This window comes from Haliotis rubra, unplaced genomic scaffold, assembly GCF_003918875.1.
Source record: "Haliotis rubra isolate DU_JTF1 unplaced genomic scaffold, ASM391887v1 Scf154, whole genome shotgun sequence".
In the NCBI taxonomy this organism is placed as follows: Eukaryota; Metazoa; Mollusca; class Gastropoda; order Lepetellida; family Haliotidae; genus Haliotis; species Haliotis rubra.
In genome coordinates this window covers 1,385,365-1,404,207 of record NW_025765492.1, presented here as the reverse complement: position 1 = coordinate 1,404,207, position 18,843 = coordinate 1,385,365, and the positions used below count along the sequence as shown (strand labels likewise).

The 18,843-nt window shown below is 44.2% G+C and overlaps 1 protein-coding gene across 1 annotated transcript; it reads right to left on the bottom strand.

The window, feature by feature from the left end:
- Positions 1-2,919: 2,919 nt before the first annotated feature.
- On the bottom strand, positions 2,920-15,324 carry LOC124270740 (cubilin homolog). The gene is made up of 4 exons (XM_046705779.1): positions 15,055-15,324; positions 9,684-9,856; positions 4,510-4,654; positions 2,920-3,366 (listed from the first exon to the last, which is right to left on the bottom strand). Exons 1-4 carry the CDS (start codon positions 15,116-15,118, stop codon positions 3,089-3,091), a joined length of 660 nt encoding a protein of 219 aa, XP_046561735.1. The 5' UTR covers positions 15,119-15,324; the 3' UTR covers positions 2,920-3,088.
- Between the last annotated feature and the right edge of the window lie 3,519 nt (positions 15,325-18,843).

Below are 18,843 nucleotides of genomic sequence, written 5' to 3'. Positions count from 1 at the left end.
CTCAATGAGGCGAAGGTGACTCTCCTTCATCAATGTATAATGTGATACACTAGCTACTGACAGTGGGACCTTGCACGTGAACCCTCTCATGCAATGTGCCTCATTTGCATATGCCACGTGCGCTCTTCTTGTGGACTGTTGATCGTTACCGTAATTTCCACGTAATAACATTTTATTCGAGGCAGTTGAAGTTCAACACTGATTCACAATTCACCTGACGAAGGGGCAAGGAATAGCCCAGAAACGTTGTGACACAATAAAGAAGTTGTCATCCATAATATTTGCGTTTTACTTGAACACCAACTTCTAAATGCCCCTCAAGAACCTCAATACTGATTCTGCTTGTTGTTTGTATGTCACAATAACATTTGCCTTAGAATATGTATTCAAATTTAGTAAACATTTTAAATGACAACGAAGAAGGTTCGCATTGAAACGAAATGGGAAACTGAAATTGAATCCAGAAACGGGTGGACGTCATATGATGTTGCCGCTTTTCGAACAACCGATATCACTAAAAAGGTTTCAGAGCCGGGTGGTACATGTAATCCTGAAAACTTCTATAACATTTAACTTCTAAACGTCTTTAAAGTATACTATTTACTCTACCCGTAATGACATTTTGCAATGCTGAAGTTGAATCCATGATCCATCTGGTTTGGGTTTCTTAAAAGTAGTTGTGGCACAGTTCAATGAAATGGACGGAAAACCTTTGGAAATAAATGCCATTTTAAGATTTAGGAAAAAAACCGAAATATCACATCCATTTTGATTTTTATTTAAACGAAGTTATTCATTTACAAAACCATGTATAATTCGCTCACCACATTGTATTTGCCTGAAGTCTGTGTTCACATATTCATTGCGTATTCAGAAGATAATTATAATAATTCCAATGTTTACACAGCAGTGGTGGTCTACAGGAACACATGCTCGTCGTTAGAAGCGACTAAGGGGATCGGGTGGTCAGACTCGCTGACTGGCTGATGCTTGTCATCGCATCCCAATTTTGCAGATATTCATAATGCTAATCACACGATTGTCTGGTCCAGACTATTATTTACAGACAGCCATCATATAACTGGAATATTGCTGAGTGGGGCTTTAAACAGCAAACAAACAAACAAACAAACAAACACAGCAATAGTAGTGTAATGTACGAAACGAAACTAAACTGTACATCAAATTGGCTCTTTGAAATATTTCTGTAACAAGTACAAAACAAGTATGTAACAAATACAAGTGTGTAACAAGTACAAAATATACAAATTGTAAAATGTTCTGGAAAAGCAATCTATTTTGATATGTCTTGTCTTATGTTCCTGTTTGGAATCAGTTCATAACACCTTAAACAATAATACAATTGTCAGTGAAAAGGTTTACATTTTCACAAGTCCATGATTTATTTATAGTCACCACTGGGTCATGGGTCAAAAGTAGTTCCTATGCAAATTAGCCAAGTCTTAATGAGGTCAGGTCTGCTGTCTTGTCCTTGGTTTTTATTGGCTGAAGATGTGAAGCATCTTAATTGGATGTTGAATTTAGTTGCATTTGGAAAGTGTGAAGTTTGTTCACTTGCTGTCTTTCTCCCAACCTGGCAAGGTGGTTTGAAAGTCATGGATGGAGGATTTTGACTTTGGTGAATTACAGGTTAGTTACACTTGGTTTTATATAAAAGGAATAAACTACAAAAATATGTTTAATTGTTGAAAGGTTAATTCAGTATTTATTGTAACTGAATTTATGCATTTGGCGGAGGTATATTTTGACCTATGGTTAGAAATTGTTGGTGTCAATAATTTCACTTACAATTGATTCCGATTAATGTTTGAGTCCAAACAGATTGTACGTTTGCTTTACTGGTGAGAATTAGCATTTCCATGCTAATTAAAACATACATATTTTAGGTCCTTGGTGTTTTGTTGGTGCCTCACAACATGTGGCCAGTTTGAGACAAGTTGTCCCATAGATGGTAAGACACGTTGATGTTTCATTGTTTTGAAGATGTCAAATGTGTTCCATAATTCCTAAGGATCTTAATATGAAACTGAGACATTGATTTTGTGATGTCAATTTGTTTTGAGTTCTTTTTATATGTTCAGTGGTAGTGCTATGGTTGTTAATTATCTGAACAATGTGCAATGGAAAGGATGTGATAAAATAGGTATTTTGATGGAGTGTTATATATTCATATACATTGTTTCAGACTTGTATTTATACAAACTACAGTAATAAAAAGGAACTTGCAGCCTCATCGGAGTTGTGTCGTTCCATCCCCGTTACATTTCAGTACCCAAAAAGAAATTAAGTGGAAAAGAGGAAAAATCCATAAATCACAAAAAGCCTTGGTTCACAAGTACAGTGGACTCTGTATAATCCGACACTCACTGGGACCGGGAAAAAATGTCGGATTATACAGCGTGTCGGATAATTCAATGTCTCCCAGCTTGAATACTTTTCAAACAGTACCATGCATTGTTCCTGGCTTATATCATGAAATTAATGCTTAATATCTATTTTCTTGGTAATAAAGGGAAAAAAACAAATTCTGTATTTACATGTACATTTATATCGTATGTAAGAGGTGTTTGACTGACAAGAATCCACATTGCAGGACCTGCTATATGACCTGAATCAAACACCGCTTATACCTCATTCTGACACTTCAATCTCCTATACTGATCCCCTTAGTGGGCTGTTCATTACTGTATTGATTCTAATTACAATCATGCGTCAGAAAATATAGCACTTCTGATAAAACCCATTCTGGTCCTAATAACATGTAGTGTAGTGCCCACCAGTAAGTTAAGGTGTTGAAGGCTACGCCAATGCCCGTATAATTTATGTCAATAGTATAGCAAAAGTTGCAAACGGGTCTGATATAGACTGCCGGTCACGCGAAACTGATGAAACAAGAGATGTTTTTTCGATGGTGATTATTTTATTTGATTTGTGTCATAGCTGTATGGTGGGTATTTTTCGCTATGTTGCTGCGACTGTTTTCATTCTAGCAGCGTTCAAACACGGATGTTTGTGCCTTTTCCACCAGACAGTTTATGCTCCACTGCTTCGGACACCACTGATTGCTCTAAGGACTTGTAACCTTCTCAAACAGTTTAGGATACATGTACGTGTGACTTGCTTCCGTTTCATAGGCGTAACATGTGCTTGTAGGGACATAAAACTCGAAAAAGGAGCACTTTGGTAAAACGTTACACAGAAGCATACATTTATGGAAGGTCATCTCTAGCATAATCTCCAGCACTCTAATCCCGTTCTTTTGAGGAATTGGTTGAAACAGTCCATGGACTGGACATGAAGTTGCCATGGCAACCTGGTAGTCAAATGCTTCCGATGATGGCGCCACTGAAACAGAATAAATCGGTCAGGTCACGCCTTTCCATAGGGAAAATATAGAAAACTATACAATGACGACTTGATCGTGTTTCTTTGTCGTTTAAAGGATATGGAAAACAGTTCGTTTGGTATCTCAAAGACAAAAATTCCATCGATGTCAGGATCAATAATAATGAAAACATGTTTACATACTCTCTCTTTCTGTCACAGATATTTCTGACGAATGCAATGCGATACCTTCATATAATTCATCATTTCTAATATCACTTAAGTACTATTCCATCAACACGCCGGCGACTTATACACAACTGTGTTCATATTTTCAAGACGTCTAAAGATATGACATCCTTGTGAAGCATCTCGGGGTCGTCCAGCTTCCTAACACGGAATTCCTGATCTGATAGTTCTATATATTGATCTAATGATAATCTATAACCTGGACCAGACAACCCTGTGATTGATTTGAGCAGCCTCCCAGGCCACCGGCACCGGTAACTCCTTTGTGCTGCTTCAACGTGAGACGTTGATGATAATAATAATGTCAGTCACTCGTTTGTCTGATCCAGACGATTATACACAGTAGTGGTGTGACGATACAGAAATTTCACGAAACGATACGTATCGCCATATTTTGGAACGATACGATTCGATTCGATGCATATCGCGATATGCTATCGTTAGTTATTTTCTTTTAAAAAGTATATTTTGATAGCAAGTAACAGTATAATTTTTTTAAATAACCGTCAAATTCCAGAAAAAATCAACAATTTTAAGGTCAACGATGCATATCACGATACGAAAAAAGTATCGATATATTTATCGTTGGATAACGTATCACGATTTTCGATACTACGATATTGCCAACTTGTTATAAGTGGCCCTGTCGTCTAAGGTGCCGTTATTTATTGTACAAAGTTTCCTAGTTTTGGGACGTCAGAAACGTATGACCGGGTCGAATACTGATTCTCCCAGCTGATGTTTCTAGCCTCGTGAGCCCCATACCCCTGCTCCTCAGTTTCACCGATGTGATGCTCGTGAGACCTGCATCATGTCGGGTCATTAAGCAGGCCAGCCGCGAGATGACCGGGTCACTGTTAAAGCGACATTAACCAACCAACACACTCACTCTCCAAATAATACTAGGTCACTCACTTGACCAAAACGCACTGACGCCGGGATACATGATGGATCCGTCGGAGATGAAGACGACCCTGTAGTAGGACATGGTAGCTATGACTACCCATCTGTACCGGCCACCACTGATGCCGGCCACTAGTTTATCGTTCTTGTCGTAGATCTGAAATTAACATTGTAGTTGTTGACACACTATTTATTCAGATGACAGGGGTGGGGTTAGTCGAATGGTTAAATCGCTGGCTTATCACGGCTAAGGCCAGGTTCGATTCTTGAATGGGCACAATGCATAAATGAATTCTACTGGAGGTAAAAGGCTAAGTAACGGTTAAATATGATAAATGGATCACTGAAACCTAGTGATGACACCTGGTGCCAAAGGATAAGAGCGGCCTAGCGCTGGCCCCACCCACTCTCACAATATGCATGAAGGAAAAGAGCGGCCTAGCGCTGGCCCCACCCACTCTCACAATATGCATGAAGGATAAGAGCGGCCTAGCGCTGGCCCCACCCACTCTCACAATATGCATGAAGGATAAGAGCGGCCTAGCGCTGGCCCCACCACTCTCACAATATGCATGAAGGATAAGAGCGGCCTAGCGCTGGCCCCACCCACTCTCACAATATGCATGAAGGATAAGAGCGGCCTAGCGCTGGCCCCACCCACTCTCACAATATGCATGAAGGATAAGAGCGGCCTAGCGCTGTCCCCACCCACTCTCACAATATGCATGAAGGATAAGAGTGGCCTAGCGCTGGCCCCACCCACTCTCACAATATGCATGAAGGATAAGAGTGGCCTAGCGCTGGCCCCATCCACTCTCACAATATGCATGAAGGATAAGAGCGGCCTAGCGCTGGCCCCACCCACTCTCACAATATGCATGAAGGATAGGAGTGGCCTAGCGCTGGCCCCATCCACTCTCACAATATGCATGAAGGATAAGAGCGGCCAAGCACTGGCCCCACCCACTCTCACAATATACATGAAGGATAAGAGCGGCCTAGCGCTGGCCCCATCCACTCTCACAATATGCATGAAGGATAGAGCGGCCTGGCGCTGGCCTAGCGCTGGCCCCATCCACTCTCACAATATGCATGAAGGATAAGAGCGGCCTAGCGCTGGCCCCACCCACTTTCACAATATGCATGAAGGATAGGAGTGGCCTAGCGCTGGCCCCATCCACTCTCACAATATGCATGAAGGATAAGAGCGGCCAAGCGCTGGCCCCACCCACTTTCACAATATGCATGAAGGATAAGAGCGGCCTAGCGCTGTCCCCACCCACTCTCACAATATGCATGAAGGATAAGAGCGGCCTAGCGCTGGCCCCACCCACTCTCACAATATGCATGAAGGATAAGAGTGGCCTAGCGCTGGCCCCACCCACTCTCACAATATGCATGAAGGATAAGAGCTGGCCTAGCGCTGGCCCCATCCACTCTCACAATATGCATGAAGGATAAGAGATGGCCTAGCGCTGGCCCCACCCACTCTCACAATATGCATGAAGGATAAGAGTGGCCTAGCGCTGGCCCCATCCACTCTCACAATATGCATGAAGGATAAGAGCGGGCCTAGCGCTGGCCCCATCCGCTCTCACAATATCCATGAAGGATAAGAGTGGCCTAGCGCTGGCCCCATCTGCTCTCACAATATGCATGAAGGTACAACAAGGACTGGCCCCAACTCTGGCCTAGCATGAATGGCTCTGAGTGGCCCCATCCCCCTTCACTGCGGCATGGTATCTCAGTGAAGGATAAGAGTGGCCTAGCGCTGGCCTTATCCACTAAGCACAATATGCATGAAGGACAAGAGCGGCCTGGCGCTGGCCCCATCCACTCTCACAATATCCATGAAGGACAAGAGCGGCCCTAGCGCAATTCCCCCATCCACTCTCACAATATGCATGAAGGACAAGAGCGGCCTAGCGCTGGCCCCACCCACTCTCACAATATGCATGAAGGACAAGCTGGCCCCAGCGCTGGCCCCATCCACTCTCACAATGCATGAAGGACAAGAGCGGCCTAGCTGGCCCCACCCACTCTCACAATATGCATGAAGGATAAGAGTGGCCCTAGCTGGCCCCATCCACTCTCACAATATGCATGAAGGATAAGAGTGGCCAAGCGCTGGCCCCATCCACTCTCACAATATGCATGAAGGATAAGAGCGGCCTAGCGCTGGCCCCATCCACTCTCACAATATGCATGAAGGACAAAGAGTGGCCTAGCGCTGGCCCCATCCACTCACACAATATGCATGAAGGATAAGAGCTGGCCTAGCGCTGGCCCCACCCACCCTTTCTCACAATATGCATGAAGGATAAGAGCGGCCAAGCGCTGGCCCCACCCACTCTCACAATATGCATGAAGGATAAGAGCGGCCTAGCGCTGGCCCCACCCCCCTTCACAATATGCATGAAGGATAGGAGTGGCCTAGCGCTGGCCCCATCCACTCTCACAATATGCATGAAGGATAAGAGCGGCCAAGCGCTGGCCCTACCCACTCTCACAATATGCATAAAGGATAAGAGTGGCCTAGCGCTGGCCCCACCCACTCTCACAATATGCATGAAGGGACCGCCTCAGTGGTGTCGTTGTGGGAGCGTCCGCCCGGAGTGCGGAAGGTAGCGGGTTCGATCCCCGACCGCTTCATACCAAAAGACGTTAAAATATTGTACTTGTTGGTCCCTGCCTGGCGCTCGGCATTAATGGGTACAACAAGGACTGGTCGGCTCGCAGTCAGTATAATGTGTCTGAGTGGGGTATCCATGCTTCACTGCGGCATGATATCTCAGTGGGCAAGCACTATAAAACCAGCTTAAGTCTGGGCTAGTACAAGCAGCCGCACATACACACGCATGCACGTCGTCATATGAGCGAAATATTCTCAAGCACGACGTTAAACCCAATTCCACCACCACCACCACCATGTTCATGAAGGACAAGAGCGGCCTAGCGCTGGCCCCACCCACTCTCACAATGCATGAAGGACAAGAGCGGCCTAGCGCTGGCCCCATCCACTCTCACATATGCATGAAGGATGCCAAGAGCGGCCTAGCGCTGGCCCCACCCACTCTCACAATATGCATGAAGGATAAGAGCGGCCTAGCGCTGGCCCCATCCACACTCTCACAATGCATGAAGGATAAGAGCGGCCTAGCGCTGGCCCCACCCACTCTCACAATGCATGAAGGACAAGAGCGGCCTAGCGCTGGCCCCACCCACTCTCACAATGCATGAAGGACAAGAGCGGCCTAGCGCTGGCCCCACCCACTCTCACAATATGCATGAAGGACAAGAGCGGCCTAGCGCTGGCCCCACCCACTCTCACAATATGCATGAAGGACAAGAGCGGCCTAGCGCTGGCCCCATCCACTCTCACAATGCATGAAGGACAAGAGCGGCCTAGCGCTGGCCCCATCCACTCTCACAATGCATGAAGGACAAGAGCGGCCTAGCGCTGGCCCCACCCACTCTCACAATGCATGAAAGATAAGAGCATCCATGAAGATAAGAGCGCTGTCCCCACCCCACACTCACAATATGCATGAAGGATAAGAGTGGCCTAGCGCTGGCCCTACCCATTCTCACAATATGCATGAAGGATAAGAGCGGCCTAGCGCTGGCCCCACCCACTCTCACAATATGCATGAAGGATAAGAGTGGCTTAGCGCTGGCCCCACCCACTACCACAATATGAATGAAGGATAAGAGCGGCCTAGCGCTGTCCCCACCCACTCTCACAATATGAATGAAGGATAAGAGAGGCCTAGTGCTGGCCCCACCCACTCTCACAATATCCATGAAGGATAAGAGCGGCCTAGCGCTGGCCCCAACCACTCTCACAATATCCATGAAGGACAAGAGCGGCCTAGCGCTGGCCCCACCCACTCTCACAATATGCATGAAGGACAAGAGTGGCCTAGCGCTGGCCCCACACACTCACAATATGCATGAAGAACAAAGTATTTGTTTGTTGCCGTTTCCCATGCTTCGGCGGCCTGTAATTGAGACGGATAGTCAAGTGATGGACCCGACCATCCAACTAGATGACTACCGAAAAAATGAAAGTACACCGAATATTTTTATGTAAATGGAAACTAAAAGACTTGTCTTTAACCACCACTCATTCCTCGAATATTTCTATAAGTAATTTGTGGCTGAGTAATTTTGTGTAAAATTGGACAGGTTCAAAGTGAAATTTTGAAAAAATGTACCAAGAAAATTTAATTATTTTTAATGACTGAAGTCTGAGATGCAGCAATGTGTTATGCGAATATACTCTATTTATTTTCAAAATGAAGTACATCAAATTATATTTGAAGAGTTGAAGCCACGCAGAAGTATTATTTGAGTGTGGACCAGCACAGTTGGCTTTTGTGGTATCTTGAGATGTTTTCAGCTGATAATCAAATGTATGATAAAAGTAAAAGAGTGGTAAATCTTTTGCAGATAAATTTGTGAAACCTGATTAGTCATTGTCGCCAACCGAGACAAACCAATTGTTCTTTTCGTTACGTGTACGGAAAGATGCGAATGGTAATGTTCAGGAATAATTGCCACCAAAGGGGAGGCAACTCAGTAACATTTGATTTTTTTAATCAGTTTGATCAGCATCTAGTTTCCCAAAAATAACATTTTTCCGAAACGAAACCTGAGTGGAAGGTGAGTCCAGGGCATCGGATACCCCATAACCACTGAGAATCGTAATACACAGAACCATTCGTAACTACTCGTGTCATTCCGGCAAGCCCGATGGCGACTCGTTCCCCTCTCGTGGCCATGTTCACGACTGGGCCTTGTCTAAGCGCAAACGGGCAAAGGAGATGAATTCTTTCCAAGGAAAGATAACTCTAAATTCTCAAACATGGCTACTCCTAGACTACCCCATATCCCGTGTTCAAAGCAGCTATACAGTCATTCCCTTCCTAAAGATGTTTCAGTGTTGAAACTTGCTCATCCTTGAGCTCAAAGTTTATGTTTAAATCGTGCTTTACATAGTTTAGCGAAGTTTCAAAGTTGGATAATGCTGCAAAATGCGTTTTACTTCGATTCTTTTGCCACGATTCTTGGCAATAATGGCGTACTATATAGTCTATACAGGTACGAGTCTTCTTGTGGGTCACGGAAAGAGCCGAGTAGTTACGAATGACACAGAATATTTCTCCTCATGTGTGTGTTACTACCTCCACGCCATCTCTGTCCTTCTCTGTGCTGAAGTCGTCAAACACGAGTCTAAGCATAGCCCCGGGGGTGACAGGTGTCAAGGTGAAAGTACATCTCAAGTTGTTCTGGTAGCCATTCGGGTAGTTTGGAGAGGTGAACGTGCCTGAGTCAGCCACAAAATTCTCGGAGCATGCTGAATGGGGAAATTATGACAATGAAAAAAATTAGTTTTTTTAAGCAAGGTTGGATTCAAAAACATTCTTGTGGATAAAACCATGTAGTTGTGCTCCCACTGTGGTATCACACAATATTTCATGTATACTACTAGAATAAAGTAACTGTGCATTATTTGATGTTATGCCATTTTTTAATGCAAAAAATAATAACATGATTTGTGGTGTTTTCCTGAATCGCTGTTTCACTGTTGACAGAATAATATCGACCCAAGGTATCGAGACACGCCCTTGAAGAGATGTTGTGTCAAAAGTCAGTTCACAAATTCAGTATCGTGTGTGTCCACCATTGGCGTTGATGTAGGCTTGACAACGACGCACAGACAACACTAAGCGATTGAAGAAATCTTGGGGAATGTTGCTCCATGTCTGAACCAACGCTTGTACAAGTTCAATGGCTGATTCTGGACTTGACGTAAACATCTCGATAAGGGACAGGTCCGGAGAAACAGCTGGCCAGGGGAATACCGGAATGTTCTGCTGTCTCAGGAAATCTGTGACAACACGAGCGACACATGGACGGGCATTATCTTGTTGAAGCGTGAAGTTACGTCTCTGTCCTTGAATGAACGGCTGCACTTGAGGCCCAGTGATCGCAGACCTGTCAGATTGCCATTGATAATGACAAGTTGTGTCCGACCATAAGATGTGATGGCTCACCATACCATAACTTTTACTCTGAAGAACGCATGGGTCAGCATACCGTTCACCTGGCCGTCTGCACACCCTCGCCCTGCCATCTGAGCTGTCCAGATGAAATCCTGACTCGTCAGTGAACAAAACACCACCCCAATCTTGTCTCCTGTACCGTAGATGCTGTCTGCACCAGGCATGACGTGCCTGTCGGTGACGTTGGAGCAAAATTGGACGTATTGCAGGCCGTTGGGGCCGGATGTTGTGATCCCTCAGTCGGTTCCGCAGTCCTTGAACTGATTGGACGTAAGCCAGGAATGGTCCGAGCAGTCAAACTGGCAGTCTGGAATCAATTCCTTAGATTTGTCAGCCGAATGTGGTCACGCGAGGACGGCTGATCCGAGGCTAATCTCGTGTTCCCATTATGTTGAAAACGTCTCCATAGAGATGAGATTGTGTTTCGATGAATACCAAAATGTCTAGCCACTTCATTTTGGGTCATTCCAGTCTCCAGCATACGAACGTCGAGGAGACACTGATATTCTGTAAGCCGCGGCATGACGTTCACGCAGTTTAAGTTAAAATTAACGTGTTTTCCATAACATTCCGAATCTAGAGAATAATCAACCGTTTTCAATTTTCAATATCAGTTGTCACAAAGTGCACATGCTACGAGCGATACGTGACACCAAATTTCATGCAAAGTGCTTTGCTACATGTTTATTTAGGTTTATTTTTAAAACTTTTCAAATAACTTTTATAATGCAATTTATTTTATGCACAGTTACTTTATTCCGTTAGTATATATTAGTGAGCGAGTCTGTGAATCTGATAATAACGCTGCATTTAATTGTACAACGTGTCAGCTTCATGTACAGGTTACACCCGAAGCGAAGCAGGTATCGCACGATTATCATTTCGCTGACACCCATACAAACCTTCTCTGCGTAAACCGCACCCCCTCGAATACATACCCCACCAACACTCCTACAATACATGCATGCCCGCACCCCTACACATGCCCTTAATACCCCCACGCCCTACAATACAGTACAATACATGCCCCCACCAACACCCCCTACAATACATGCACCCTTAGGATACATTTATTCATGCCCCACCAGTACATGCCCCCACCCTACAATACATGCCCCCACCAACACCCCCTACAATACATGCCCCCACCAACACCCCTACAATACATGCCCCCACCAACACCCCTACAATACATGCCCCACCAACACCCCCTACAATACATGCCCCCACCAACACTCCCCTACAATACATGCCCCCCCCACCACTGCCCCCTACAATACATGCCCCCACCAACACCCACCTACAATACATGCCCCCCACACTCCCTACAATACATGCCCCCAACACCTCCCTACAATACATGCCCCCAACACCTATACAGTACAAGCTCCCTACAATACATGCCCCCACCAAGCCCACCCCTACACCCCCATTACATTACAAGCCCACACCTATACCCCCTACATTACATGCCCATACCAACATCACCTACAATACAACATAAGAGAACATAAGTTTTTCAACACCAGAATAATGTTAAGCTGCCATCTGTACTATCCAGCTAACTGATCTGGTGAAGAATGAAATGAATACTTTTCCACTTCCTGTTTCTATCGCATCGCCAAAACACATAATTGTGTCAAAGAGGCACGTATATTTAATGCCCCTACAGTCTGATATAAAATCACGTTCTAAATCTGATCAGTTCAGCACCAACTCATGGAACCAACCCATTGTTGTACAATAACAAAGACGTTCTGTAGACCTCCTTGCACATGTCACTTGAAAGACAAGGCCTTTCTAGGACATTACGACGACGCTATCCACGGGTCTGAACTGGAAGCAGCAGGGAAACTTGTTAAACGCTGTAGGCTGTTCGTCTGGCCTGGTGAAGGGTTCGTAGGAACTGGAACCTGGCATCGTGGATAAAGATCCACTGGTCGGATGAGAGTCGCTTTCTCCTCTCCATGAGTACGTTTTTTGGCGACGGAAAGGCACGGCTTACAAACAAAGGAACAGTATGCAGCAGGTTCCATTTGGCGGTGGCTTCCTAACGGTCAGGGGATGCTTCTGTGTTTGTAAAGAGCCGCTGATTACTTCGAGGGAGAATCTCAACAGCGTAAAATACCAGACGGACAACTTGCACGTGGGTCGTTCCACATTTTTATAACTGTTCCCTCCACACAAGGCCCAATAATATGGAGGACAATGCCAGATTCAACAGAGCTTATGTGGTTCGTCATTATCTTCGCCAAGAAGCCACTACAACATTTCCCTGGCTTGTAGGGAGCTCCGATATAAATTTAGATTTATGATTTAGAACTTGAGCGTGGGGCACATTTCAGATGGATTAGAATTCGACAGAAACAGCTTCTGGTTCAAAACTTTACACTGACAGCTTGATGTTGTTCTTCATCAGGAATGGAACTAATTGTTTCAAACGCACATCCAATGCCTTTTCCGGTCTTCCTTGTTTTGCCAAAACCCACTTTAACTCAGCACATAATGTTTTGTCTTAACTAAATGCATGCTATTACCACAAAATTCGGATATGTAAAGGAACACTTTCAAAACCTGATGTTGCAATACTGTTTTCCAGATATATATTTTTTCTTTAAAAAAGTAATGGATACTCAGAAATGACTTAAAATTTCCAAAATGGTTAGATGTTTTTAAACCTAATTATAGAAGGATGATAATAATAACCGAACTGGAAAGGCGTTACAACATGAGTATGGGACCTAAAACTGATCCTTGAGGAACGCCGCATGAGTTACTGCTTCCGTGACTCCTTACCATTTATGGCAACTGATTGACAACGGTTGCTTAGGTACGACTCAAACAACCACAAAGCATCTCAGTTATGCCGACACACATTTCGCGTAAGGACAAGAGAATTGCATGATATATGATTGTGTCAAATCTGCGGATAATTCAAGCAGCATGTGCCTTCAGAGTCGACGGACATGAGCAAATCATTCTGAACATGTTTCAGGGCAGTCTCCGTGCTATGGCCATAGTGCTATAGTTTGTAGGGTGATTGCATGGTTTCGTGTGGATTGCCGCTTTTGAGATGATCCTGAAGAGGGTAATGAGTACTTCCTTGAGACATGGAACAACTTCACAGTTTGTCATTGTAGGTTTACCACCCTAATGATAATAGGAATAGTCTCTTTCGTAGCAAGTTTAAGCAGCTAAGTTGGCAAAGAAGCTAATGAGCAGGACTTGGTCGGGCACATTGGAAGTACCTTAGCTATTTCTTCACACGTGGTCGGTTGAAATCAGTGTTATGTGACTTGAAGCTTGGTGATCTTGGTCTCAGCAGCTCGTGCCAGTGTCATAGGCCCGACTTTCCACCAGACTGGATCTGATCTTCAGGGTTTTATCATAAGAGAATTATGCACATGCATCAGCCAGTTTTTCTGGAGAAGAGTGTGATAGATGTGTGCGCTTCTTTTTCCTGTACAATAGGTCATTGCTTGCATTATTTATTATGTTGTTATAGTGACACTGCTTTGCTTCATCCACGAGTTAAGATGTGGCTTGCTCTTTTTATAATGATGCCACCCGATATCCGATCCACCGACAGTCATGGTCGCTCCTGTCAGGGGACTGCAAAGGGAAACGACTCACCTGAAAAGATGACACGTGTCCAGCGACGATTACGACGACTTCAGAAGTCATATACACTATCGACGTCTGTTGGCATTATGAGGACTTGTAAGGAGTAGCACAAAATGTGGCTTTCAAACACCAGGATGAACTGTATGATTTCTTATAGACCCTGGTTTGGGACCAATCACTCCTGTACTCCTGCCATTTAGCTTGTACACCTTGGGATCAATCGTCATGATTTAAATTTCTTGGTACCTGTTTGATGGTATGCTATTCACAGAACCATTGACTATAGAGGGGCGGATACAACTTTTGAGAAAGGTGGGGTGCACACTCTTGAGAAAGGGGTGGGGTGCACACTTCATTTTCAGTCGTATTCATGAGAGTTTCAATGGTCATTAGATAAACCTTCAGGACAAAAGTGGCGCACCCCTGCACCACCACCCCCCTTTGGATCCGCCTATGCCAGTATATTGACCACTGCATGCTGACAATAGTCAGTTTCCAGCACGTAGCCCGTAGACTCACTGCGGAGTGCGGGCAGTCATACACAAGGTCATAGACAAATAAAAACTGAAATCAAGTAAATCAGAAAATCACCAAGAGAGACAGAAATAATAGTCGAGATTAATCGACCATCTCGGAAAGTACCGAACTCACTGCGTGCAGCACGTGAACTATGTGTTTTGGTGTTAAACATGCACGTTCTTCCGTAAGATACACGTCCTGTTTTCACATTTGGTATTGACATTATATTTCATGATCCACCACTATTTATAAGAGCATATTTGCAGTTGGCAATTGACCAAAATGGCCAAGTTACGCTACAGTTATGTCACCTGTCCACTTTTCCTGGTCTAACACACTCACTTACCCCAAGCGGGCCTGAAGAGTACAAAGCAAGTATGAAAACAGACCACACACTGAAAAAAGTCCATGGTACGACTAGTAGCGGCATTCACTGCACCCAGAACGGTTTCCCAGGCGTCCTAAATTCTTGGAGCTATGTTGAGAGATGCCCAGACCAGTTGTTGATGTTGCTGTCGTTGGTGTGATTAAATCAAGTTTACAGTCGGTACACCAGTCACACGTAGGTCATACCATCAGAAGATGAAAACACTAACATGCCAAACTCTAACCTCCAATGAGCGATCTTGTATTGTGGTCACGTGACAGCCATAGCCTTGTTAGGAAAACTGTATTTTTAATACAACCTTACCTGGTTAAGTGCGTAATGAAAGTAGTGGTTGTTTAATTTGGTTAATGTACTCTGGCATCATCGTAAATGATTTCTTCTACTCCTGGAAGCAATTACACGAAGAAGACCTGGAAAGCAGCACTCATCGTCTGTAAGGTTCGTCTGAGGGGAATAACAGCTGACATTAAACATACTTATCTCTAGTTTGAACCACGAGATCTAATCAATGTTTCGGTTGATTCACTTTTCGAGTTTTGTTTTGAGAATGGACTTTAATTTTTTTGTTTTGTGTAACCACCCACGAAGCAAGACAAGCGGTTGGAAACATGTTTGTCCTGAGTTTGTAAGTGTCTGTTCATGATTACTCACTTCATTCGTGACGAGTAAAAATATGGATGTAGAATGGTGTGGAAATAGTTTATGTAGTTTCATGTTCCGGTACTTGCTTGAAAATCATGTTATCAGTTTGTGTAAGTATCGTGAGAAATTTTACCTTTGATAATCGATATCATGTGATATTCTGAAAACAGTTAATTGTTCTCGAAAATTCATAAAAAAATAACTGTGTCCTCCTGTATAAAAAACAAAAAATCGTTCACAGGACAAAAAAAAGTGTTTCGGGCCTCAAAAAACATTGTTTCATTGTTAGCACCAATACCCAGTTCGATTCCCAATGTGGGTACAATTTCGGTTTCAATCGCTACAACCGACGGCGTCAAACAAAACCTCAAGTCTTTTACTAACACTTCCGGTATCATGCCTCAATATGGTCACCACGTCCGGTCCCTTATTGCGTTGTAGGCGGTGGGATAGCCTAGAGGTTACAGCTTTCCCTCGTACCTCGATTCCCCACATGGGCACAATGTGTGACGCTCATGTCCCGTGTCCTCCGCTGTGATATTGCTGGAATATTGCTAAAAGAGGCGTAATACCTCACTCACTCACTGGAATATTGCTAAAATGGACGAAAAAGTAAATTCACACATTCACTCACTCACTCACTTCTTGCATTTTGTCAGTATAGTATGATTTATACTTTTATCAGGTGCTAATCACTCAGGTATAGGTAACATGCTGGTTCAGGCAGAAAACTGGCTCAGCATCCTATTCCAAGACCATGATCCTGGTTAGGATTGGTCTTCAGCAACTCATCGTTGTCGTAGGAGGCCACTGGCGGAATCAAATGGTCTGGGATGATCCATGTCATTTTATCCCACTTGTGTAGATCGGTGCTCATGATGTCAATCACTTGCCTGTGCGTGCGTGAGTGTACAGGTCTTGTGCTAGTCTGTTCTTATATTAGTTACATTTTCCACATAGGTATACAAAACTTACCATCCTCAGTCTCACAATTCAGCGCACCAGTCCTTATGGTTTTCCCGTTTAACGTCTCAAGGTATGACCCAGCCAGGGATTCGAACCACCACCTTCTGTTCCCTCGACAGACGCTCTACCCACCGGACTACCGGGGGTCGATGCATACACATACGGTCTTTATTTTGATCTTTCATATCACCACTATAGTTTCTTTCACTTTTAGAGTACGTTACAATTATTCACTTCTAAGGTATAACACAAACACTACCAAATGCATTATTGATTCCTAAAAACTTAAAACCAATAAACGAACAAATGAATCAAACGACTGAATAGCGGTCTCCTCGCCTGCGGCACAGGTGTATCCCCACACCTGAAGTTCGCGTTTATTTCTTGTGTCAACATCGACAAAGTGTCAAGAGAGCAGGCCACGGTGCGCTCTGACATCAGTTCACCAAGCGTCCCTGTACAGTGGATGAGAACAGGAGCTATGTGACGAAGTGCACACGTCCTCCAAACACACCCAAACGAACGCAGACAAATTCCCATGTGTATTTTGTAAGTAGTTTGTTTCTACGACTCGCTAGGTATATTGTTCACAAACAACAATTTCGAAGGCCTTACAAACACTTCGCGTGTCACGGAAAGTCGTTTTGTTAATGTGTTTCACTTTTCACTTTTAGAATAATTATTGTTTTCACGCTTAGTGGAACTGATGACGTTCACTTTCTATACTGAAATCCCTCAACCGCGGAAACTCACAATTACGGAAGTAATGATGTCTTCATTGCAACGGAAGCAAAATGGCAAGCATGACCATTTTAATACCTCCAAACGCAATTTCTGCTCAAATAATATGAATCTTTAACAATATACTATCTTGTACAATCACTGTCTCCTGTGACCGCCTCAGTGGTGTAGTGGTTAGAGCGTCCGCCCGGAGTGCGGAAGGTCGCGGGTTCGATCCCCGACCGCGTCATACCAAAATACGTTAAAATATGGTACTTGTTGGTCCCTGCCTGGCGCTCGGCATTAATGGGTACAACAAGGACTGGTCGGCTCGGAGTCAGTATAATGTGTCTGAGTGGGGTATAAAGCCAGCTTCAGTCTGGGCTAGTACAAGCAGCCGCACATACACATACACACGCATGCACGTCGTCATATGAGCGAAATATTCTCAAGCACGACGTTAAACCCAATTCCACCACCACCACCACCACTGTCACCTGTAAATAGTTACCCGTGAAGGTCCGGGTTAGAATATTGATCTCAGTAACCTATGCTTGTCGTAAGTGGCGACTAACGGGATCGGGTGGTCACGCTCGCTCACTTGGTTGACATCGGTTCCCAATTGCGCAGATCGATGCTCATGCTGTTGATCACGGGATTGTCTGGTCCAGACTCGATTATTTACAGACCGCCGCCATATAGCTGGAATATTGCTGAGTGGGGCGTAAAACTAAACTCACTCACTCCTATGAATAGTGGAGTTAGAGGTAAATGACACGTACCTCATCCGATTTCGACCTTCATGTACTCATTTTGGCAGATGTAGACATGTCAACCTGTATTACAGAATGTCTAACACACATGCATTGTTTTCCGCCATAGTTTTATCTGAAACTAAATAACGCATTAACATAGAGTGGAGAGAACTCGTTGAGCCGCAGGAAGCAGGAGGAACAGACAACTCTTATATCATTAAATTTGTTTAAGATGATCAATGATTGTCACTTACAAATAAAAGCTTAGCCATGACTACTTATGTATATTCAACAATCCATGACTGTTTCATCGATCCATCTGACGTACCAGGCTTGCGAATCAAATGAAGCATAAGAACCTGTATGTCTGGCAATTGTTATATATTTAATCCTTGAAAAGTGTAATGTTATTCGCGAAGACAAAGGGTATTATTGAAACTGCCACTTCCACCAAAACAAACGGAAGAAGATTGTATTGTTGTTGACCCTCCCAGTGGAATGTTGCTGGCTGCGCCGTTAAACAACAAGCAAACAAAACAGTTTACGACTTGTCTCACGGGAATATAGTGACTAATGGCAGTCATACCCACGACTGTCGTGGAATTATCCAATGTAAAGCAAAGGTAACACATGTGGGCGAGTTAGATCGGGTAAAGCAAAGGTC